The 23,827-nt window shown below is 46.4% G+C and overlaps 2 protein-coding genes across 3 annotated transcripts; one reads left to right on the top strand and one right to left on the bottom strand.

Annotated features, from left to right (window-relative positions):
• Positions 1-3,565: 3,565 nt before the first annotated feature.
• On the bottom strand, positions 3,566-5,771 carry mrpl22 (mitochondrial ribosomal protein L22). Of its 2 annotated transcripts, none has more exons than XM_017492210.3 (7): positions 5,701-5,771; positions 5,546-5,588; positions 5,011-5,137; positions 4,803-4,868; positions 4,219-4,296; positions 4,042-4,111; positions 3,566-3,841 (listed from the first exon to the last, which is right to left on the bottom strand). In XM_017492210.3, the coding sequence occupies exons 1-7, from the start codon at positions 5,726-5,728 to the stop codon at positions 3,633-3,635; spliced, it is 621 nt and encodes a 206-aa protein (XP_017347699.1). In that variant the 5' UTR covers positions 5,729-5,771; the 3' UTR covers positions 3,566-3,632. The 2 variants fall into 2 exon arrangements, with proteins under 2 accessions (XP_017347699.1, XP_017347698.1); XM_017492209.1 differs by having other exon boundaries at positions 5,680-5,743.
• Positions 5,772-6,141: 370 nt separating this feature from the next.
• gemin5 (gem (nuclear organelle) associated protein 5) lies at positions 6,142-22,547 on the top strand. Its single transcript, XM_017492204.3, has 28 exons — positions 6,142-6,427; positions 6,517-6,671; positions 7,688-7,869; positions 8,044-8,195; positions 8,301-8,399; positions 9,674-9,806; positions 10,536-10,698; positions 11,435-11,647; positions 12,010-12,095; positions 12,197-12,279; positions 12,959-13,092; positions 13,358-13,431; positions 14,607-14,788; positions 14,997-15,136; positions 15,466-15,637; positions 15,759-15,974; positions 16,101-16,211; positions 16,716-16,838; positions 17,042-17,137; positions 17,756-17,893; positions 18,354-18,501; positions 18,590-18,709; positions 19,499-19,709; positions 19,852-20,109; positions 20,210-20,372; positions 20,462-20,873; positions 21,455-21,545; positions 22,217-22,547. Exons 1-28 carry the CDS (start codon positions 6,286-6,288, stop codon positions 22,397-22,399), a joined length of 4,380 nt encoding a protein of 1,459 aa, XP_017347693.1. The 5' UTR covers positions 6,142-6,285; the 3' UTR covers positions 22,400-22,547.
• Positions 22,548-23,827: the final 1,280 nt, after the last annotated feature.

Raw genomic sequence — 23,827 nt, forward strand, 5'->3', positions numbered from 1 at the left:
AGGATAACAAGATAACAGGAAATAACTTCAAGTCAAGTCAAGTAGCTTTAATGCCATTTCAACGTTATTCAGCTGGTACAGTACAGAGTGAAATGAAACAACATTCCTCCAGGACTACATAAGGCCTACACTGGACTACATAAGTCCTACACTGGACTACGTAAGGCTTACACAGGACTACATAAGGCCTACACTGGACTACATAAGGCCTACACTGGACTACATAAGGCCTACACTGGACTATATCAAGGCCTACACAGGACTACATAAGGCTTACACAGGACTACATAAGGCCTACACTGGACTACATAAGGCCTACACTGGACTACATAAGGCCTACACAGGACTACATAAGTCCTACACAGGACTACATAAGGCCTACACAGGACTACATAAGGCCTACAGAGGACTACATAAGGCCTACACTAGACTACATAAGGCCTACACAGAACTAAATAAGGCCTACACAGGACTACATAAGGCCTACACAGGACTATATCAAGGCCTACAGAGGACTACATAAGGCCTACACAGGACTACATAAGGCTTACACAGGACTATATCAAGGCCTACACAGGACTAAATAAGACCTACACAGGACTACATAAGGCCTACACTGGACTACATAAGTCCTACACTGGACTACATAAGGCTTACACAGGACTATATCAAGGCCTACACAGGACTACATAAGGCTTACACAGGACTACATAAGGCTTACACAGGACTATATCAAGGCCTACACAGGACTACATAAGGCCTACACTGGACTACATAAGGCCTACACTGGACTACATAAGGCCTACACAGGACTACATAAGTCCTACACAGGACTACATAAGGCCTACACAGGACTACATAAGGCCTACAGAGGACTACATAAGGCCTACACTAGACTACATAAGGCCTACACAGAACTAAATAAGGCTTACACAGGACTACATAAGTCCTACACAGGACTACATAAGGCCTACACAGGACTACATAAGGCTTACACAGGACTAAATAAGTCCTACACAGGACTACATAAGGCTTACACAGGACTACATAAGTCCTACACAGGACTACATAAGGCTTACACAGGACTACATAAGGCCTACACAGGACTACATAAGTCCTACACAGGACTAAATAAGACCTACACAGGACTAAAACTACACAGCGTTTTAACTGCCGCTGCCGAGACAACTTCTGCTTCAGCGGAAATGTCAAATTTAATCGAAAATATCCATCTGCAGCCGCTCTAGTCAACTATGCGTCGACTCAGCAGAGGTTTAGAAATTCCCAGAGTCATGTAAAGAAAGAGAGAGAACAGTTGCTCTTCTTGTCACAGCTCAGTTCTGCGATCTGGGATAGCTCAGGGCTCTGAGCTGAAATTGGGGGCACTTGTCTCCTTAAATCGAGGCGAGGTGATGGCATTTTATTTGAGAACACTACAGACACAGAGATGAGAGCGTGGAATTGTCGGGGAAGCTAGAAACTCTCCGCAAAGCCACGGTTTAAAAGCCGCCTCCCTTTTCACGCACTTTTACACTTAAGAAAATTCTCATAAAACACAGAGGCGACTGGGATTTGACGTTTGATGCGTTTTACGGCAAAGGGCGTGTGTGGTGTGTTCCTGAAAAACAAAAAAATTAAAGCCAGTGATGTTTTTTTTAAAAAAAAAAAAAAAACATTTAAGTGCTCTTTAAGCTTCTTTAACATCAAAATTTCCACCTACTCTTAAAGGGACAAAAAATTCCTCTCTCTCGTCACGCACCGTTAGACAGAGCAGGCCGAGTTTCACCTCCAGACTCATCCTAATTTAATGAGGGGAATAATGAAACTTTGCGAAGTGGCTCCGAGGGCTCGTTTAATGCTGCCGGGATTCGGCGACGTGATTCGGTTCGCTGAAATCTGCGATCGACTCGAATGCCGGTCTTTATGAAGAAAACATTTTGAGGTGCGCCGGACTTTAACCATTCCAGCGTGGTCGTGAAAACTTCCATTAGGGGCGTAACAACTGACGATTCGGATCAGTGCGCCTGTTTAAAAAGCAACGATGAATAAATGGGTTCTTACCGGAAAAGGACCCACGACTGGTGTGTGAAACATCATTCATATTGGTTTAATTGATGTGTAAATAATTGAACACTAGAAAGGTGAAGCTGAAGGCCAACACAGAGAGAAAGAGGAGGAGATTCTTCCCACAAGCCGTTCTGGCCCTGAATCGATATAATGCAGTAGAGCATTATATTGCACAAACAACTGCACTTTATTCCACCTTACATCTCTTACATCCCTTACATTATATTTTTCCTTTTCTACCTGTATACAGTCCGTACTGGACTTCTTGGAGTTTTTTATGCTTTTTTCTGTGGAAAGCTACTCGAATTGGCGAAATCGCAGTCGCACGAAATTGTTCTGTGCGCTCCTTCGTAGTGTTGTCGGTAAACGTGACCTTTTAGCGCTACCCGTGTTCGACGCACGTGAATCGAAGACGGCTTCGACCGAACACCTCGTCTCGGACCGAACCTGTGGAAAACCTGCGCCAATCCTGAAAAACCGCGAGCTCCTCCCAATATCGCTCGATTTTGCGTTCATTTCCGCAATCGAAAAATCACGGGATCCTGGCGGGATCGTGTGAACAAGTGAAATTCTGCTTTACGTCAATTCTACTTTACATTCCAAACGGGGGGGGGGGGGCAAAGTGTTTCACTGCACGTCGTACTGTGTGTGGTTGCGTGTGTGTGTGTGTGTTACCGATAACATTTGAATTCGATCCTTTTTCAAATGGTCCTTCTCTACGCCATCAGCGTTCATAAATGAACTCGAAGCCTATCCGTGATTCTGAACAAAGCCGGTCACGTATCGATCGGAGAAGACGCGTCGTATCGTATCAGATACAGAGGTATACTCTAAATATGAGAGTCATTTCCTTAATGAATGGAAATCATGTGGATTCATGAGGACACGCCCCCTGCTGCCGTACAGATCGTAAAAATGAATCAGTCGCACAATTCAGAAATAACTGGAATGTTCGGGGGGGGGGGGGGGGGGTTTGTTTTGAACTCGCTTGCGAATTTTTTTTTTCCTTCACAAATCCCGCCCCACCCCGCCCCCAATGTACTAACGTCACAGTCAAAATGATTCGGAATGTTCCGGTCACTGCCATTATCTCACGCAATAATAAGGTCGTTATCCCAATTAAGCTCAGCTTAAGAAATTCGGCCTTTTCAAAAAAGGCAGGCTTTTGGTGAATCGTCTAATGTGGCAGGTTTTATTTTTAAAAAGAAATCAGCTGCTCTGCTGTCCACGTTTGAAAGCGGAACAAGTCTAATCGAGATGAAGCTAAAGGGCACGTGGCAATATAAATCGTGGAGAAAAGTGCCATGAAGTGGTTGAGAAAAAGGCAGAGGCCATACTCATCATCCAGCTAATGAAGAATGTCATGGACTAAAATGTCATGCAGAGCAGCGTCGGCCATGAAGGTTCTGCGGCATGTTCTGCTTTACTGTCTCACTCTCTCACACACACACAATCTATAAATGTTCACAAAAAGTTTTTTTTTTTTTTTAAAAACTCGTACATTTTCAATCATTTTATTCCGGTACTATTTACATAAACAGAACGGTTCTTGTAGGATTATTGAGTTAGAGAGAGTAGATGATGGTCCGGTTCTTCAGCTCTTCTACGTAGTCCTTGGCCTGGTCAAACGGCGTACTCTGCTCCGCCGTGGGAGGCGTGCCCTCCACAAGCTTCACGAAGTAATGACAGTACACTTTGTCCATGATGCCAAACATGCCTCGGCCGTGGTAACGGATCCGTTTCAGGTACTGGCCTTTACCCGCGAACGACTCGGCTGTTGAGAACAGAAGATAGACGTTAGCGCCGGCGTGACCCTACGATCGCCGTTACAAGGACGAGCTCATCTGAAATATGAATCTTCGCAGAGATTTCTTAGCTTTCACACGAGCGGAGTTCATTTATTTCTTTTAAAAAATAAATAAATAAACAAACAAAACAAAACGGGATACTTCAAGACATGACATAAACACTTACCGATGTACAAATTGGATTTATATTCAACGTTATGGTTCCTCACTGCCATTTCCTGGGCTTCCAAAAGGACCTGTTGTGCAAAACCATACTTTAATCCAGCTCCAGCGCTTTAAACGCGCCACCCGGTTGGTGATCGGGTATGACGACGCAGGTACAGTTAAAAGATTCCACAGTTACCTCTTTTATGACTTTGGCTCCTTTCTTATCGTTAAACTCGAGCTGAGCCAGGGCCTGGTCGATGGTCATGCCTCGGATCTGTCACCGGGAAGAAGGAAACTCATCGTTAGCTGATGAAGAAGAAAGTGAGGGTGTTGAAGCGTTCTCTCTTCACGATGGAAAGCAGCTAGCTCTCTTTCAAACTTCCTTTGAGTTCCTGGTCATCTTCTATTAATTATATAAATGATATCATTTCAAAAGATATGTTCGAAAAATTACGATTCGTAATGCTGTCATGAAACGGATCAGAATAGAGAACACCACGACGTTGTCATAATTGAGGCTCGTATTTAAGATGTTGGTCTATTGATCAGAAGGTCACGAGTTCAAATCCCGCCACTGCCAAACTGCCACTGTTGGGCCATTGAGCAAGGACCTAAACCCTCAACTGCTCAGTTGTATAAATAAGGATCTGGATAAGGCCGTCTGCCAAAATGCCTTAAATGTAAACGGGTAAAAGCATCCCTCACGTACATGAATATACGTCAAGCTGAAGAAAATACGTAAGAAAAAATATGTTTCGGATGTCCTGCTGTGTTTCTTACCAACTTAGCCAAGTACCACATTTTATCTTTGCTGTACTTGATCTGACGTCTGCAATGAAAGATCTCCTGGGTGGGGGGAAAAAAAGAAAAAAAAACAAGTCACGAAGAACAGTAAGATATAAATAAATAAATAAATAAATAAATAAATAACTCAAATCGCTTTAGCACAGCAAAAAAAAAAAAAAAAAAAAAAAGAGGTGTCACTGACAGCCGGTCTGCGGGGCTCATCGTTCTCCTGAGGCGGATACAAGATGCGGTTTTTCCTCTCCCAGTTCTTGGTGTTTAATGCTGTACTGGTGTGAAGACAGGATGTCTGGGAGAACGGCGTGAGAAACCTGGAGCACAAGAACACACAGCCATCATCACACAGAAAAGAACGCTCGTACAAGTTCCACAGCTCTCCTCTCATTCTTTTATGCACCAGAAATACCAGAATGTCTCGTTACACATTTCTCCAGTGTACAGAAACTAATATTATGATTCATTTTAAACAACAATCCATACAAATACATTTAAATGAACGTTTAATTTCTTGCTCAACTTTTAAGGTGATATTTAAAAAAACAAAACAAAAAAACCCATCCTAAATAAATAAGATATATGTTTATTTAATAATACATATAATCTATAGACCTTAATTTGCTGTCTACTGGTATTAAATACAGTCACATCTTTGTCCTTGATGCCTGGACACCTTCAGTAGGATAGCTTAGCTGTCTAAAGGAGATGAATTAGTTACACACCTTGAAGGGATTTGTCCGAGCAAACGACCGAGTAGTGTAGCACCTGTGGAGAGAGAGAGAGAGAGAAAGAAAACCCCAAAACATTTAATTTAATCAGAAAATATTCTGACGCAAATCGCTTAAAATAGATATACAGTGTGCTAGTTCGTTTTTACCACTCGCTGTCACAACGGAGGCCGCCATGTTTGAACAAAAATACCACCTTTTCCGGCAGTGTCGCAAAGTGACTAGCTTTCGTTAGCTGCTTGTATGAAAGATATTTTGACCAGCAAAAAAAACTTACAATGTAACAATGCTACTTTTCAATAAGTTAACAAGTTTGGTATTCTAAGAGTGCACTTTGTTTGAGCTTTCATACCAGTAAACATGACATTTTGATCATATTTGATATAGCTTATAGATAGATAGAATTTTTTTGCGACACCTTTCATCGATAGACGACATTGTTGATGGAGATGCAAAGCGTATCGTTTCGTTCCCACCCGCATTCCTGTACCGCACCCTGATTGGTCAGTGGTGCATCATCGCAACGTGATTGGATGCTGTTTAGGGAACTGTCGCGAACGGGAAATTTTAGCCAATCCTAGGTGAGGAGGCGGGTTTTTACAGAGGACGGGTGGGCAAACAAGGAAGCAGCATGGGTGAATGAAAGGTGTGAGTTGCTGCCTGGGAGCTGGAAGTGTCTCGGTGTTGAAGTTGGACTTTTTTTTAGAAATCGCTTTGCCTTCAGAACAGCCAGGATGCACGAGAGGTTTCTTCCTGCTTCGCCGAACTGGTACTGCTCGCGCTGCAGCGACGTGAACAGCCACGGCGTGTTGGGCTTCGGAGCTAAAAACACAGTTTACCTGCTGAAAGTGAGCGCATCCTCGGCTGCAGTGCTCGGTAGGAAGCGTCTCTGACTCTGTGCTTGGGCAAGTTCATCCCTGGGTCCATGCTTGTAGTCATCACTGTCATCATTTCTCCATCCACAGGTGAGCTGAGGGGTCACACAGAAAGAGTGTCTGGCTTCTCATTTTGCAGACATGATGGTCAGGAAAACATCTGCGCCAGCTGTTCAGATGATAAGACAATAAAAATCTGGGACGTTGAGCAGAAGCTGGTGTTAGAGGAGCATAATGTGCACCAGGTAAGACTGGTACGGTACGGTACAGGACAGGAAGTTCTGTCTCATCTTGCACTTGAGTATTATTATTATATTTATATTATATTAAAATAAATCCCGTAGCTCATTTTCTTTTCATCTTTTAGTTGATCATTGACTACATTTACATGATGGACGGCATAAATCCTGTTTGACCTTATTCTGAATAAGACCGTATTCTGATTAAGCCGTTTACATGAGTCGCTTTTAGAATATTCCTTTCATGTTCCCGTTTATACATCTTTATAGAACGTAGATCGATTAACTACTCACGTCGTTTCCTCCCCGCGCCACGCCGTCCGCCGTTCCCTCCCCACGCCACGCCGTCCGCCGTTCCCTCCCCTCCCCACGCCGTCCGGTGTTCCCTCTAGAATTTCACGTATCGACGTAGGGTCCGTCTTCGTTATGGTACCGTATACGGTCTTGGGTGTTTTCGTTTTTTATTTTACGGAAGCTTCGAGTGCGGTTAATTATTCGTCGGGGATATATACGTGCAAATAGACGACCGATTGAAGCCGTGGGCTTCAACCGTCCCAAACCGCGTACTTACCTACTGTATAGTATATAGAAATACGTGTGTTTTGCCTACTACTGTATATAGCAGGTGCGTCTGAATAATGAATAATAATAACCGGTCACACATATCCCGGCTTGTTAGGAGGTCGGGGTCAGAGCGCAGGGTCCGAAATGATACGGCGCCCCTAGAGCAGTGAGGGTTAAGGGACCTCGACAGTGCTGGGACTTGAACCCCCGAGCCTCATCTGAGTATACGTACACGGCTAGATCCAGAAAAGGAACGATCGCAAGTGATTGGAGTGTGGTGAAAGAGATTTTAAAAGTGGTGGAGCGTGCGCTTGGCATCTCCGGAGTACCCATAATGCACCTTGGTGCTTGTGAGGAAGTAGGGTGTCATTTTATACACTGCATAAATTCTCGCTTATACAACGTGGTGGTGCTGGAATTGTGTGCGTGCGTGTGTGTGTGTGTGTGTGTACGTGTAGAACACCATCTCGGCCCTCCACTGGTCTCCGATGCAGAAAGCGTTACTGGTGTCGGGAGATGAGAAAGGGATTGTGGTGTGTCACTGGCTTGGCAGAGGAGACACTCGCAGCTTCTTCCCCGAACCCAGAACCATCTTCTGTCTGTCCTGCTCGCCACACACTGAGAACCACGTCGCCATTGGGTAAGACCTCCTCTAGATCTGTGTGTAGGCCTGCTTTTTGAATCCTTGTGATGCTTTGTAATGGACTGGTTCTGGGTTCATGAATCCTACCGGGTTCACGATGTTTCCTTAGTAACGAACGTGGCATTTCTTTTGCCCGGCGATCTTCTGACACTCCTCTATCTTCTCTCCAAGGTACAAGGACGGAATGATCGTACTGATAGACATCAGCAAGAAAGGAGAGGTGATGCATCGACTGCGCGGTCACGAAGAGGAGATCCACGCTCTCGCCTGGTGTCCCGATCCCCAGGAGGACACGCTGTACAGTCGAACTGAGGACAACGCTGGTATGGTATCTTCACAAAGCTTTGATAAATATACGATTTGAACGTTTCAGCCGGATGTGTAAAGTTCCTGGCCTTCTCAGCCGTGTTTGTTGTCCTTCTCTGCAGACGTGTCCAGCGGGCTGGCAGAAGTCGAGCGGGGTGGATACCTTGCTTCAGGTAGTCGGGATCAGACCGTTCGGATTTGGAGCACGGCAAGAGGCAAAGGTGAGATACAGATATTTATGAGGGGGGAAAAAAATACTTGTTTTTATATTTGGATTGGTGTCTTGTCAGTCATTTTATAGACACGCCCCCAACGCCCTGTCATGGGTATAATATCTCTATCTATCTATCTGTCTGTCTATAATAAAAAAATGGATAACACAGGTTAACCTTTTTTTTTTTTTTTTAAATTAGAGAAGTAAATTTTTTCCCGTAATTTAATTTAAAAAGTGGAACTATATATATATATATGTGTGTGTATAGGGCCTTTTTTTGTTTTAGTCTCGATGATTACGGCTCACGGCTCACGGAACTCAAAAATCCAGCATCTGAAAATATTCGAATAAAGAATTTATACTACAGGAATGTCGACCTTGTGAAAAGTATGTTCATTTATGAGCTGATACTCGGTCGTGGCTTTAAATCCTTTCGAAGCAATGACCGCGTCAGTGCGGCGTGGCGTGGAGGCGATCGGCGTGTGGCGCTGCTGAGGTGTTCTGGAAGCCCAGGTCGCTTTGATAGCGGACTTCGGCTCGTCTGTATCGTCGGGTCTGGTGTCTGTCGTAGATTCTCTGTGGGGTTCGGGTCAGGCGAGTCGGCTGGGCGATCGAGCGCGGTAATACCACGGTCAGTAAACCGGTTACTAGAAGTTTTGGCACTGTGGGCAGGTGCCGAGTCCTGCTGGAACAGGAAATCAGCATCTCCGTAAAGCTCGTCAGCAACTAGAAGCATGAAGCTCTCTAAAATCTCCTGGTAGACGCTGCATCGACTCTCGACTCGAGAAAACACACTGGACCGACACCAGCAGGTGACATGGCAACCCGAATCATCACCGACTGTGGAAACTTCACTCTGGACTTCAAGCAGCTCGGATTCTGTTCCTCTCCACTCGTCCTCCAGACTCTGGAACCTTGATTTCCAAATGAAACGCAACATCGACTTCCATCTTCCAATCCGTGATTGTGGTCGTGTACTCAACCGGACCGAGAGATTAAAGCCTCAGGAAACCTTCGCAGGTGTTTCGAGTTAATTATCTGATTAGAGTCGTCTCAGGTCGATATTTCCGTATCATAAATTCTCCATTCGAACATTTTGAGATGCTGGATTTTTCGTTTCCGTGAGCCGTAAAAAAAAAAAACGAACAAACAAACAAAAAAGGCTTGAAATATTTCACTTTGTGCGACGAATCTAGAATAATATGAAAGCGCCGCTTTACGTTGTACGTATTTCGGGTTTCTTTATCGCCGTGTACCGTCGTATCCACACCTGTACTGTAGGTGTCATGACGCTGAAGCTGCCGTTCCTGAAGAGGCGAGGCACGGGAGTGGACCCCGGGGTGAAGGAGAGACTCTGGCTCACGGTGCACTGGCCTAAAGGAAGATCTTCACAAGTCGTCTCCAGCTGCTTTGGGTCAGGAATTTTTGCTCTTTGGATGTTTATTACGGTGTTTAAAGAGCACGGTTAGTAGTGTTTGTATAGCACACGCCTGTATGTACGGTGTAACTTGTTTAAAGGTAAGACGTGATGTTTAGAACGTCATTCGACGAGCAGTGGGGGAAATAATACGTAACGGACCATTTTTATAGACCGTCAGTGTATTAACCCAGCTGATGTTAATTTGCACAGATAGGGGGTGTAATTACTTACAGATTTCAGCGAGTTCTTTGCCTCACCTCGCCTTCGAGAACTAGTGTGTTCGGAGCTTTTTTCCCGTGTCATTCCACTTTATTACACATAACTTTATTTATGGACTTTAACGTTGTGAATTCTTTATATTTACACGTTTTTCGAGTTAATACTGACGTCTGGTGGAAATATATTTACTGAAAAAAATGTCGACGCGTCCGATACTTATCCCCCCCCCCCGCCACACACACACTGTACGCTAGCTTTGTACTTACTTCAGCCGAAGTTAGAATCGTAAATATGACGTTTATTGTTATTTATTGAATTTTACACCGAATCGTCAAAGATCCAGAAGAAAGGGGATCGGGTAAGAGGTTAAGACTGCTGTGTGTCCACCTAACGCGCTCTGTTAATGAGCAGACTCGCTTGATCTACACACTCGAATTAACACATGAATGACTCTTTTTTTTTTTTTTTTTTTTTTTTTTAATATATATTTTGCCGTGTGTTTAGCGGAGAGCTGGTGGTTTGGGACCTCACCAAATCGGGCAAACAGAAGTGGACTCTGCTGGGCAGCGCGTCAGACGGTCAGAACCACAGCCGCATCGTCTTCAACATGAGCTCCGTGTGCGTGGCGGACCGAGAGCTACTCGTCAGCACGTCCATGGACAGAGACGTGAGATACGCTGTTGGCTTTTTCCGTAACGTCGTGGTCCGGTAGCTGGAGAATCCTCACGTGTACGATGTCGTTGGAGGAGGAATGGGTTCATGATGAGTTTTAACGTAAAGCCGAATCGTTATAACTGAGAAAACCCATACTTGGGACATTCTGCCGTGCTAATGGCTGTGTGTGTGTGTGTGTGTGTGTGTAAGAGAGATTAAACGAGTTGGCAGCAGGAAAACGTTACTGTTCAGGATTCTGATTCAATTCTGAAGATATTATTATTATTATTATTATTATTAAATTAGAAAAGCGGAGTGTTTTCTAAAGAGTGCCGATCGAATAACTTCCCCGTTTATCAAATACGGAAGGATTTATTCGTAAATGGTCCGTAGGCGTATTTACGCAAGGAGTATTCATGAAAATTTCGTAGAATACGTCCGTAGCCGACTCGCGCTCTCGAACGTGAGTCTCGGCCCCGTGACCCGGACCGTATCCGAGTATTTCAGAACCTGTCGATCGGGGATCGGTCAGACCGGGTCGAGCTGATAAGATGGCTGTGGTAGTAGGTCGAGTAACCACTCTTTACAGACGTGACGAGCCGAAAAGCATCGCGAGGCGGATAGATATCGCGTATCATTTCGACTTCCTGCCACGCGTTCCGGATCGCCCGCATGGCTGAGAACTGTCGATGTAATGAGTATTGGTGTGAGATTTTCAGTCTGGTTGTGTGCGTTTCTGCTGTGTCCAGATTAAGTGTTGGGATCTGGACACTCTGGAGTGCTGCTGGACTTTACCCACCATGGGAGGCTTCGTTTACTCGATGAGCTTCTCTCCGGTGGCCACGGGCCGCCTGGCGCTGGGGGTCGGGGACAGCATGATCCGCGTGTGGAACACCCTGTCCATCCAGAACCCGTACGAAACCAAGACGTACTGGCAGGGGATCAAGTCCAAAGTCACGGCCGTAAGTCACCGAAAACACGCAGAAACAAACACGACACACGAGCGGATACACGACGGCTGTATTTATACCGTTTTGAATACGAACGTTTGAATTATATACACGTTTCGGGGGTTTGCGGGGGGGGGGGGGGGGGGGGGGGCGATTCGAAGGCGTGATTTTTTTTTTAGCCGGGCGGATAATTTTGGGAAATTTCTCGTCGTTTTTGTTCCCCGAATTAACTAAACTAACTCGAAACTCGATGAAAGATGATTTGACTCTAGCGGTAACCTTGGAAACTCGGCGTGAAACGTGGGAAAGTTTTCTTTCACGTTTGGACCTTAATATTTGGTTATCAGACGTTATTCGTTTCTGCTCGTCGGCAGCTGGCGTGGCATCCGGTGAAGGAGGGATCTTTAGCTTTCGGCACAGACGACGGAAAAGTCGGGATCTATGACGTTTATTCCAACAAGTAAGAGCACACGCACGTGTTTGTCTTTAAATCTTTGACACATCTAGCGTAATAGCAGGTTTTTTGACTGTGTGTGTGTGTGTGTGTGTGTGTGTGTGTAGACCTCCACAGATCTCCAGCACGTACCACCGTAGAACGGTCTACTCTCTGGACTGGGGTCCTGCAGTACCGCCTCTGTCATTCGGTGAGTCTCTTTTTTTTTTTTTTTTTTTTTTCTTTTTCTTTTTCTTTTTTCTTTTTCTCTTCCATCCATCAGTTCATCCATAACACCCTAACTCCCGAGCTGGCAAATATTGAAATAGCACCGGCGCCAATAATCATCCGTCATGGAGCAGCATCGCCCGGAGCGTCGTTCGTGCGGACTGCGTAATTGAGAGAGATTATGTACAAGCCCATTCCCTTACGGGCATTTTAGCCGGGAAATGGAGGAGCAGAAACTTCATTTGCAGCCCGGCTGCGGCCTCGTACCGCTTCTCGCTTCTTATCCGTCGTCAGGCCGGAGGGCGGAGGAGATGATTGCTTTTTGTTCTGAGAGAGACGCCGACGCAGTGGCGAAAGCGGCGACGGGTTTTGTGTATGTTAATGTGTTTACTCTCGGGGGTTTCTCACGGGACCGTTTATCCGGGCGTAAATCGAGGTCCGAGCGCGTGCCTGAGGGGATACGGAAGACGACACGCTTCCGTCCGGCTTCTTATCGACTTCTCGAAGGCTGCGACAGAAGATGCGGATTCGCACGCACGTCACCAGAGATCCAGAAATACGTTCTGCTGCATCGTTGTTTATTTTCGGGGGGCGGGGACTTTTTCTTTTCAAATCGGCAAAACCCATCACCTCCGGTCAGTCCCTCGTGTGTGCGTTCTCAGGTGCAGGAGATAAACCTGACTACACGCTGTACAGTTGTGCCGGAGAGGGCGTCATCTTTCAGCACGACCCGTGGAAGCTGTCGGACGAGGCCAGCAACATCGATAAACTCATCTGCGACACGAACGACATTAAAGTAAGCTCTTCGTGCGCACACACACACACACGCACACGCACGCACACACCTGATGTGGTTTATTAATGATATCATTATAACGCTAGAATTATGAGTGCAACTGCAATCAATGTCGCACCTAATAAACTAGGGGTGGGGTGGGGGGTGGGGGAGGTTGGGGGGGGGGGGGGGGGGGTGGAGGAACAGTATAGTTTAGATTGTAATTCACTCAGTGGTTTCAATGTTTTGTGCGTACGGCTGATTAAGTGTGGTCTGTTATCCGCAGCACAAACTGTCTCCTCACACAGACCTGAGCTGGAAGCCGGATGGGAAAGTCTTGGCTATCGGAAATGAAGACGGGTGAGCGGTTTCCACGCGGTGCTCTTACAGTCGCTTATACGAAGGATGCATTTCCTGTTTCGAAACTAATCGGGAAGTCAAACCCCCACTTGCTGTGCTTTGGTTTCCTAGAAACACGGTTATCTAGGCGATAAAAATGATTCCAGCCTGCCTAGCGTGTTTATTTTCTCTCGAGGTGACTACATAGTTGTTAGCAGTAGAGTTCTATCCCACCTGTGAGTATTATAATTCAGAATATTATGCTACTTTAAATTATTATTATTATTATTATTATTATTATTATTATACAATTGCTCATGGAATGGATCTGGCGAGGTTTTTTTTTTTTTTTTTTTTTTTTTTTTTTAATATAAAGTCCCTGCGTTATTCGATGTGTTGACCTAATTTCCACTGAAACAGGAAGTCAGGGCGGGACATATCGAGTGGCTCCTCCCCCATTTAAAATAGCCTATAGTGTTCATCTGTCCTCGCAGCCTGGGCTAAGCCGTACTTGACTACAGTTAGTTGCGTGGATTTTTATCGTGTCGGGGGCGGGACACTTCACATTCTAGAAAGCGTTTGATTGGATGGAAAATCTCATGAGACGTGCAGGATGACGTCATCGTTTTGGAGCGCACTAGCGTATAGATGACCTTACGGAGGACGTATTCGTACTAAAAACCACAAAAGCTCCGTTTTGATTTCATGCAGACGTTTTTTCTGGCTCGGGGGGACACGTTTTTCTGGCTCGCAAGTTAGCTCCGCCCACACCCGGATATTAGACGCTCGGCTCGGCGTCTTTCCCTTAAGAAAGCAATAAGTAAATCAAATGAAACTCAACTGGTTAGGTGAGATTGGTTGGAAACATGAAAGTTTGTGGATGATTTAATTGAAATCGCAATTCACCGAACAGACAGCAGGGGGGGTCGAGTTTAAACTCTGTCTGTCTAATGTCCTGTGAGCGTCATAATAACATAATAACAATAACAATCAATTTGTCAATGAAATAATATTATTTAAAGCCAAATATCTCTATGAAATGAATGTTATGTAAGGGAAGTTTCAGGATTTTTACCGTTGTTTCTGAATAGTCCGGAGCCGTAGCTCGCTACGTTTACGTTTTTGTTGTTTTTTTCTTTTAAACGCACGAGCCGATTTAATCCACACAAACACAAAGCTGTTGTATTTGTTCGCAGCTCTATAGAAGTGTACAAGGCGCCGAGTCTGACGCTTCTGTGCACCGTGCAGCAGCACCATAAACTCATCAACACACTGCGCTGGCACCATCAGCACTCCACCCAGCCGGAGCTGCACTGCCTGCTCGCCTCCGGCTCCAGTAACGCCCTCATCTACATCCACGACCTGCGCGGCGCTATCGGTGAGCGCCACACACACACGTGTCTCCTCCTATACATATACATATACGTGTGTGTTGGGGTGTGCAAAGGCAGCTTCAGCACTCATTTCTCAAGGTTCATACGTCAACAGAAACGTAAACGCGTAGGTATTTTAGGTAATTTCTTTCAGAATGTCTGATTTAATTTGTGTGTGTGTGTGTGGGTGAATATCTGGTTATTTTAATACAGAGAACCCGTCCGAGAGCCCGGTCTCGGTGACCGAAGCCTTCCGCACTCTGTCTGGTCACACCAACAAAATCACGGGCTTGGCGTGGAGTCCTCACCACGACGCTCGCCTGGTCACAGTCTGCTACGACGGAACAGCTCAGGCAGGTCTACTCTTGTGTTTACAGATTATTTTTTCAGTTTACGGTCACGGTTATTAATAAAGCGTCGTCTAGGCGATTTGCCGATGTTTATGTTGCCACTGCTGTCTTGCTGTAAAACTAAAAACGATGGATTTGAGATGCCTGTACTCGACACTCGTAGTGTTCATTTGGATTGATGATAACTACAACATGATAGACTTCCTGATTGAAAACCCGGCTAGCGGACTCGCTCGCTAATAAGGCTTCGGCTATTGAACCCCGGGTATATCTTACCTGGTTATATATGTATATAACTGTACGTGTGTGTATGTTGATGTGCTCCGCTGCAGGTGTGGGATGTGCCGAAGCAGGAGCCGGTGTGTAACTACAGAGGTCATAGCGGACGTGTGCTGTGTGTGCAGTGGTCCCCCGTTGACCCCGACCTGATCTGGACAGGCGCCGATGACTTCACGGTGCAGGAGTGGGCCGTGTCCAAACAGGAGCACGTCAAACCTCCGAAGAGTGCGTATCAATCTCACTAACCATCTACACCCGGAAACAGTTTTCGTTTCGGTGACGCGTGACAGATTTTTCTGCAAGCTCGTGCCGCCTAGTTGATCAGAAGGAACGCTTTTTGGCACAGGTAGGAGACGTGTGGAGATGGAGAAAAAGAAAGCACCGATAAAGAAAGCCAAGAAGAAGAAGAAGGTCGCGGAAAAGCGCGGGGCGAAGACGGAGGAGAACGAGTCTCCGATGGGAGAGGAAGCCGGAGGAGGAACCGGCAGCGGAATGGATGAAGGACAGACGGAGGATGAAGCAGAAGATGAGAAGAGAGAACACGTCGTCTCCGCCGTCACTGGTAACGTTTCACTCGTCTCTTCCTCCTCCTCCTCCTCATCATCATCATCTCACAATGGGGGTTTTATTTTTCTCAGTGTATTTTATTGCTCTAGGATGTCTAAAGATGTTTTTATCTCGAGTACAGGTTCGTCTCAGGACGCCGGTCCGGTCGCGGAGAGAGCGCACGTGAACGGCGAGAAATCTTTTCTAACTGCGAAGAAAGAAGAGAAGGATGAAAAGAAGAAAGATAAATCAGGTCTCTTTGTTTTTTTGTTTTTTTTTTAAATTTTCTTTAACAGCTCAAGACATACAACGTGACTTAAAAAAACAGATCTCCATCACTCCTCTGACACGTAATACAGCGCCCTCTAATGGGCCTTCCCGATATGACGCCGTCTGTCCCGCATACACGTCGGCCTACGCTATAGATTTAAGAACGCACTAGAGCAGCAGTATTTAGGTTTGACCTCCATAACGATCGAAATGATCATCGGGAAGACGTCCCGAGTGCTGACACGTGAAAAAGGCCTCGGACACGAGTCTAATAAAGGTACGAGGAGGACGTAGAAGGCTTCTTATGAAGACTAAAGACCCGAATCTCGATTTAAATGAGCGCTCGTTGCAAATGAAAACAAACGAACCCGTTTTCGTCGCTGTACTAACGCCTCTCTTACAGCATTTTAGCATTTACGGTACTTTTAGCCCGTGATCTGTTCGTGAAAACGCTGGGACGTGAACGTGATTTGTCTTGCTTTTCTAGATCTGAGCATGAAGAAGAGGAAGCCGCGCTCCATCCTGCCTCTCAGCACCTCCATGGACCACCGAGCCAAAGAGGATCTTCAGCGGGACTGCCTCACGCTGGCCGCCGTCAAACACACACAGGGTCAGGGAGCGCATCGGCGAGGAAGCGATGTGACATAAATATTATATCACGCTCCTTTCAGGCATTTCTATAATATGTGATACGTGTCTGCGGTCAATTCCGAGAAAACGCCAGCTCCCGCGAGTATTGCGGCGTTTCCTTCGATTCCCGGAGGAACCTCCGGTTACTCCGTGACTCGGCCTCACACTCCCTTCCTCTTCCAGGTCAGACAGAGAACTGTGTACCGGGAACCGGAGAACACATCCAGCTCGGTTTATTCGCAGACAGACAAGCCCTGTACAGGATGTTCCAGGAGGAAGGTAAGAGATGCGATACATTCTCGTCGTTAGCATGAGGGCGGCGTAGCGTCGAGGCTAACGTTCTGTACTAGTGAACAGTTTTCTGGAGCAGAAACGGGGACGTCTCGCATAAAGGTTCTTCCAAATAACGGAGCACTGAAAGACGGAGTGGGTTTTTTTTTTTTTAGAGGAAAACGATCAACGAAGCGATCGCGTGATGCGGCACATCGTGGCCGTAACCGAGCCAGAGTCGATTGTTCTCCCATATCGGCACACCCTGAAGTGTTTTGCTCGTCTTCACGGCGCAGTAATTTGCCGATTTCACACCATTTAGCGTTGTGGAACGTCCGCAGAAAACGGACGTTATAGCAGCTATAAATGGTCTTTCCCTCACCGGCCTCTCTCTCTCTCTCTCTCTCTCTCTCTCTCTCATTTTTTTTTCCTTTCTCTTTTTTTTTTTATTTTCCTCAGCTTGTCACTCTCTTTACCATTACCGTTAAACGAACGTCTCCTAACAGATCGCGTGTAGAGTCCGACATCGACGCCTTTTGTCCACGAGTTCCTCAGAACGAACCGTTCGAGAGGCGATCGGAGCTCGCACCTTTTTAAAACCCCTGGTTGTTCGCTCTGTTCGTGCAGAGGACAGTCACCTGGAAGCAGGACATTATGACTCGATGATGTATCTGAGGCTGTGGAAAGGAGACCTGATCGGAGCTCTACAACTGGCCACAGAGAAAGGACAGCTGACTGACCACTTACTGAGCTTAGCACCTACGGGTAGGCGTCCCTTCTCTCCTTCTCCTCGCTCACTATATGAAGCAGGCAGCTCTGATTGGCTAGCGAGATAAGGACGGACAGCTCCCTGACCAGGAAGTAAAGATTTAAGAGGCGCGGATTTTGGAGAGCGTTCCGTATGCGGTTCTCTGTATAGTTATAGCGTTTGAACCTGCTAGTGGAAATGACTCGCTTGCCGAGTCGGTGTATTAGGATGAGTCCGTAATTAATATTTGAAGTTCGAGTAAGTCTCGTACCACGATTTTTTCGAGACGAGCTCACAGGAGCGGCGGCGGCGGCGTCGGCGTCGTCGTCATCATCGTCATTATCCTCATCGTCCTCCTCAGCCGGACACTCGAGCTGTCGATCCAGATCTCACTAGCCAATTTGAGTCAATTGCCGTTAAGCCCCGCCCACACGAGCGGTTTGAGCCATGTAATCGTTTCTTTTCTGGTCGTTCTAGCCGGTTATCAGGTGTGGGTCAGGACCGTAGAGGCTTATGTGAAGCAGCTGTGTATGCAGGAGCAGTTCCTCAAAGCCGCCTCGCACCTCGTGTCCGTCCACAAGCTCTACGAAGCCATCGGCCTCCTCAAATCTCACCAGTTCTACAGGTGAAGTCGGCTTTTTGAAACCGTTAACCTGTCATTCGTCTGCTTTACGGCATTTCAAAAAGGACTAAAGTTTGCGGTTAATCGACAGGGAAGCCATCGCCCTGGCCAAAGCCAGACTGCAGCCTGAGGACCCCGTGTTGAAGGATCTCTATATGAGCTGGAGCGCCGTGTTGGAGAAGGACGGCCATTACACTACCGCCGCTAAATGGTGAGCGAAAAAATCGACACGATCGAGGAAAAGTCTCGTTTTTCAAAGCGTGTGCAGGACGGGTTCTGAATCTCTGTACGCGGTCGAGTTTTAATAAAACCGACACATTTCATTTACTGTGCTTGTTCATGGATGTGCTCATTTGCATAAAGAAACGCCTCCGGTTCACCATATATGGTAAACGACCGTTCGTGGCATGGCTTTGTCACTTTGCTGACACTGACGGAGTGGAGAATGGTTTATTTGGCACTTCTAGTGGCGGTTTGTCTAAGAAATGAATCCAAAATTATTCTTTTTAGAAAATGTTTTTATTTTAAGCATTCAATTGCCCCAATTACATTTCTTTTTTTTAAAAAAACCCTGCAGTGATGTTAAAATCCTTCGTTATCGTTGTCTTATCCACCGCAGTATTTGGAAACGATATGAACGCGTATAAATGCGTGTGATTATTCAGCTCACGGTGGTTTGGGAAATGCCAAACACGGTCTCAAGTCTCCTGTTGATTTGCGCTAGAATTGAAAAGGATTACATTTGCACAGGACAGAAAAGAGTTTCCTGCAGTTACACGTTTCTACCACTAGAGGGCGGGGGGGTTCTACATACAACATGGCCATGCGCGAATCACGTCGTACGAGTAGAAACTGCTGATAAACGAGACCCCAGGTTATGTCCGTATCCAGGTTTATGATTTTAATATTTGAAATAGAGGTGTAAAGGTGTCTTGTGATGGGAGGGGGAAAAAAACGGGAATACTTGCGTCCTGAAGTCCAAACTGTCTCGTTCCTACAGCTATCTCGCCGCGGACTCCGGTTTTGACGCGGCCAAGGTCATCGCTAAGAAAGGGGACGTGACGTCACTGAAGACGGCCGCCAACCTTGCGAAGTTCGCCGGCGAGAGAGACCTGTGCCACTCACTCGCTCTGAGATGTGCGAAAGACCTCGTGCACTCGCAGGATTGGCTGGCAGCGCAAGAGATCCTCAGCATGCAAGACACCTTATTGGTCAGTTTGATTTTGGTGGTTAGTAAATGGAATGAGTTGTTGGGTGAAAATACACAGCGCTGTAAATGTCAGGTAAAGTTCGTGTGTGTGTGTGTGTGTGTGCAGAACGTTCCCAATATCTCCGATCTTCTTCTCCGTTTAGGGTCACAGGCTTGTGTTCTGTGTGTGTGAGCTCCTCACTCAGAGACTGTCACACACCGGGTTGGTGACCTGGACCTCGCCGTCATGTCACGCCTGGTCTAAACCCAGCGACGAGCAGTGCTTCCTCAGTGCCGTACAGAGCGTGTGGAGGAGTGTGTTCGGGCTCGACTCTGCAGATCCGGACCGGCTCGGAACGCTCCATCAGCAGCTGAGAACCGTGGAGAACCCGCCCGCTACTGCCGGAGCACCCGTAGAACAGGTACCGTGGAGTACGGAAGTGTCGAGACTCCTCCTTCTACGAATGTCATGACGTATAGGAGTATGCGTATGTAAACGTGCGATGTGCTTCCGTCCTGCAGCTGTTGTCTCACGTGGCCTTGGACGTAGCTCTTTGTGCACTCAGTGAGCTTCTGGGTGACTGGGGCTCGCTGGTAGAGGAGCTTCTGAGAGCTTTGAGTCGAGTCTTCAAGGCCAATCGTTTTCCTCTCATGGCCGAGATGTGCCAGCTTTTCCTCCCTGGAGGTAAGAGAATCGCTCGCAAGAAGAGACTTGAGCTCGATTCGAGTATTATGATGTTTTGTGGTTTTAAAGCCCCGCCCCCTCCCGCGCAGGTACGGATTCTGTGGCGGTCTATAAACAGAAGCTGCAGAGCGACGAAAGAAGCTCGGCCGCATCTCGGAGTCTGGAAGCTCTCGTCTGTTACCAGCTCATGTATAGAAACTGGTGGGGATGTAGTGGCGGCGCGAAACGCTTTAACGGCCACCAGACGCCGGTAGAGAACGGAGACGCCGCTCACGGGAGCGAACCCGCTCTCGATGACGCCGAAGGATCTCCAGGCGAGGACGTCTGGGACGTTCTTCTCTCGGAGCCTCACGCCGCCCTGCAGTCCAGACAAAGAGCTTTAGAAGCCGTCCAGAGCAGAGTGGCCGTGCTGGTCCAACAACACCGCCACCTTCAGGAGGAGTCCGGCGATCTCACGTACGAGCAAAACACCCCCGAAGGACGGGGACATCCAGAGTCCAGGTAAAGATGTCGATGTTGTAAATGAAATGTTTTTGAGAGGATTTAAAGCTGGAAACGTGACCGCAGTCACGTTTTTGTCGATCTCACGTCGTCGTATCGTCGAGCCGTCCTTCCGATACATCCCACCGAAATAGACGGTTAAAATGACTTATTTACCTGCAGTTAACCCCGCTAAAGAGCGCTGTTTTGCGCTAACCATCGGAAAACGTCAACAGAGTGCCTCCGTACGTAAACTTCCCACAAACTGATCCCTTAGACTCGCATTTTATTGGCTACCGGCTGATATATAGTGAAACGGGATTAACCAATCAGGTTCACGTGGTGCCTTAAGTAATTAAATGATGGTTTCCGAACACCGCCACCAGCACTTCTACGACCCGGAAATGCACACGTTGCTCTCCTCAGTTTAATCAGACCATGTGCTGACGTTTTTATTTTTATTATTTATTATTTATTTATTTATTTATTTAAATTGACCTGCTTCCCTTCTTCATGTCCTTAAAAGGAGCTGATTTACTCCTTGACGTAACCGCTACAGCACCGGTTATACGCTGACGTCTTTTCCTTTCTGTTTCTCTCAGGCCTCCTGCAGATGCCGAGTCTTTTCCCGTCCTGGTCACGCAGGTCGCTGAGCATCAGAAAATACTCGCTGCCATTCCTGACCACGTGAAAGTAAGTCGTCCGGTGGTAGGCTTGTGCTGTTATTCGGGTGACGGTGTTAGAGAATATCCCTGCTAAACTTTAAAGAACAATCATAATAATAATAATAATAATAATAATAATAATAGAAATGATTGCTATTAAAGCTGGCGGAAAATAAATTCACTCAGTTCAGTCTGTATCCTGAAGACGTTCCTGTGCTGGGAAACTGTTCAAAGCACTGACACTGGAGACTCCTTCCATTCAAAAACTTCACCACATCTGCGATTATGTTTTCTTTGTTCAATGATGTTTTTGAAATCAAAAAAAGTTTATCACTAGTCTTCGATGATGTGCTGCCGTTACTATAGGAACGAGAAGGTATTAGAACAAGCGCATCAATATACGTCGGTTCAGTTCACGTTCCAGTCTGGACTACTTCCCGATACACGCCTTCCGACCGATCGGATTCGAGAGCGTCACGGCGTAGCCTACGTGACGATCACCCGGCGTGATGGACAGTCCGGTCACGTTCACGTGTTGGGGAACCGCTCAGATTTGTAGAAGATAAATCCGTAAAAATGAACGATGAAAATGTTTTTGTTTTTTGTTTTTTTCCTCGAACAGGCACCGTTACCACGGTAACCCGGTCCTCGGCGCTCGTTCTTTCTTTGCATAACGGAGGATTTCTTTCTTTGTTCCAGAACTACGCCTTCCCGGACGTGCTGGAATGTTGTCTCGTCCTCTCGTACACGGATCAGCACTTCGGCGGGGTCCCACGCCGTCACCGCGAGAGGGCTTCGGCTTTACTGCTGACGTACGCGACCTCGGGCTCGCCGTACAAAGCGCGGCAGAGATTCTCTTTAGGAATCCACGGCAGCACTTAGTTATTCTCTCTTGAATAAAATACGTCATTGTTTTTTTTTGTTTGTTTGTTTAATGTGTAAAATTAATCTTACACACACACACACACGGTCAGCTATATTATATTACATCACATTGCCTGTACCTTAATAAAACCTTTTTTTTTCCCCCCACAAACAGAAATGATGTGGTGTATTTCTTAATGTCAAAGACGCAGGATGTAAATCTAGCAAGATACGAATTGACGCAAGACGTGCGGATTTGGGTTCTGTTTTGCGGGGGGGGTTTCCCCCCTAAGTTTAATTAACAGAAAGTTAACCCCGAGAAATACAATTTTTTTAAAAAAACACCCTACGTCAATTTCTACTTAAACGTTTCCATAAAATACGCTTCGAACATTTCATGATGGAACGACCTGCTGCACTACACACATCGGGCACGGACGCGTGTTGATCGTCGGTAGGAACCTCGTTTACTAGTTTTAATAGACGATGACGGAATGCGGAAATTGTGACGGGTCGGAGCGAGACGATCGTACGTCTCCGTTAATACCGAGGCTTGATCGGGAGAGGATGAGGAGTACGAGTACACAGAATTGTCCTCTCGGCGGTTCGTTTTCGGTAGTTAATTAGGCATTAATGAAGTAGCTGGCTCGTTAGATTAGATTTCAGCAGATGGATGCATCGTATTGAGCCCGAAGGGAAAATCCGTGTGGGGAAAGAGCGACGTACGGTGAGCAGGATTCGATCAGACGCTTTGGCAGCGACCACGCTAACTGGATTTGGGGTTTGAGTGATGTTCGTCTAAGTTTCCAGTCGGTCTACCTCGGGGGTTCTTCAATCTCATCTGCAGTCTTGTTCGTGCGTCCTCGTTAACCAGAACACCGGATAAGACGATTTAGAGCAGTCAGTACGCCTACTTGCATGTCTTTTGGACAGTAGGAGAAAACCGGAGAACCCAAAGGAACCCGTGTGGACGCGGTGAGAACATCCGGAACGCCAGACGGACAGACAGACGGGACCCTGAGCTCAGATCATGGCGCTGTGAGGTGGTAACGCGATCTACTGCACAATGGATGGATGGATAGCGAATTTTATTTATGGTGTCCAACCCTGGTGTGTCAGCGTTCTTCCTCAGATGATGTTCAAAACGTCTGCTAGAAGAACACACACATTATTTACACGTCAAACAGCGCTGTCCGGGTCCCTGTGAACGCGGCGTCGCTATAGAAGCAATAACGTATTAGTATAATCTCGTAGCAGAGGTTAGAGAAAATTAATCAACAGCGTCTGATCAAATCGGTCTGCGTTTAGCAAAGCGTTATGACAAGGTGAAGTTTTTAATTATTTTTACTTTAAAAAATTTTTAGTAGATTTAGCTTTGATATATATAAAAAAAAGGTCATTCTAATTTTTTAAGATTGTTTTTTCTTTATCAAAATTGTGATTTAG

This window comes from Ictalurus punctatus, chromosome 18 (genome assembly GCF_001660625.3).
Source record: "Ictalurus punctatus breed USDA103 chromosome 18, Coco_2.0, whole genome shotgun sequence".
NCBI classification, from domain to species: domain Eukaryota; kingdom Metazoa; phylum Chordata; class Actinopteri; order Siluriformes; family Ictaluridae; genus Ictalurus; species Ictalurus punctatus.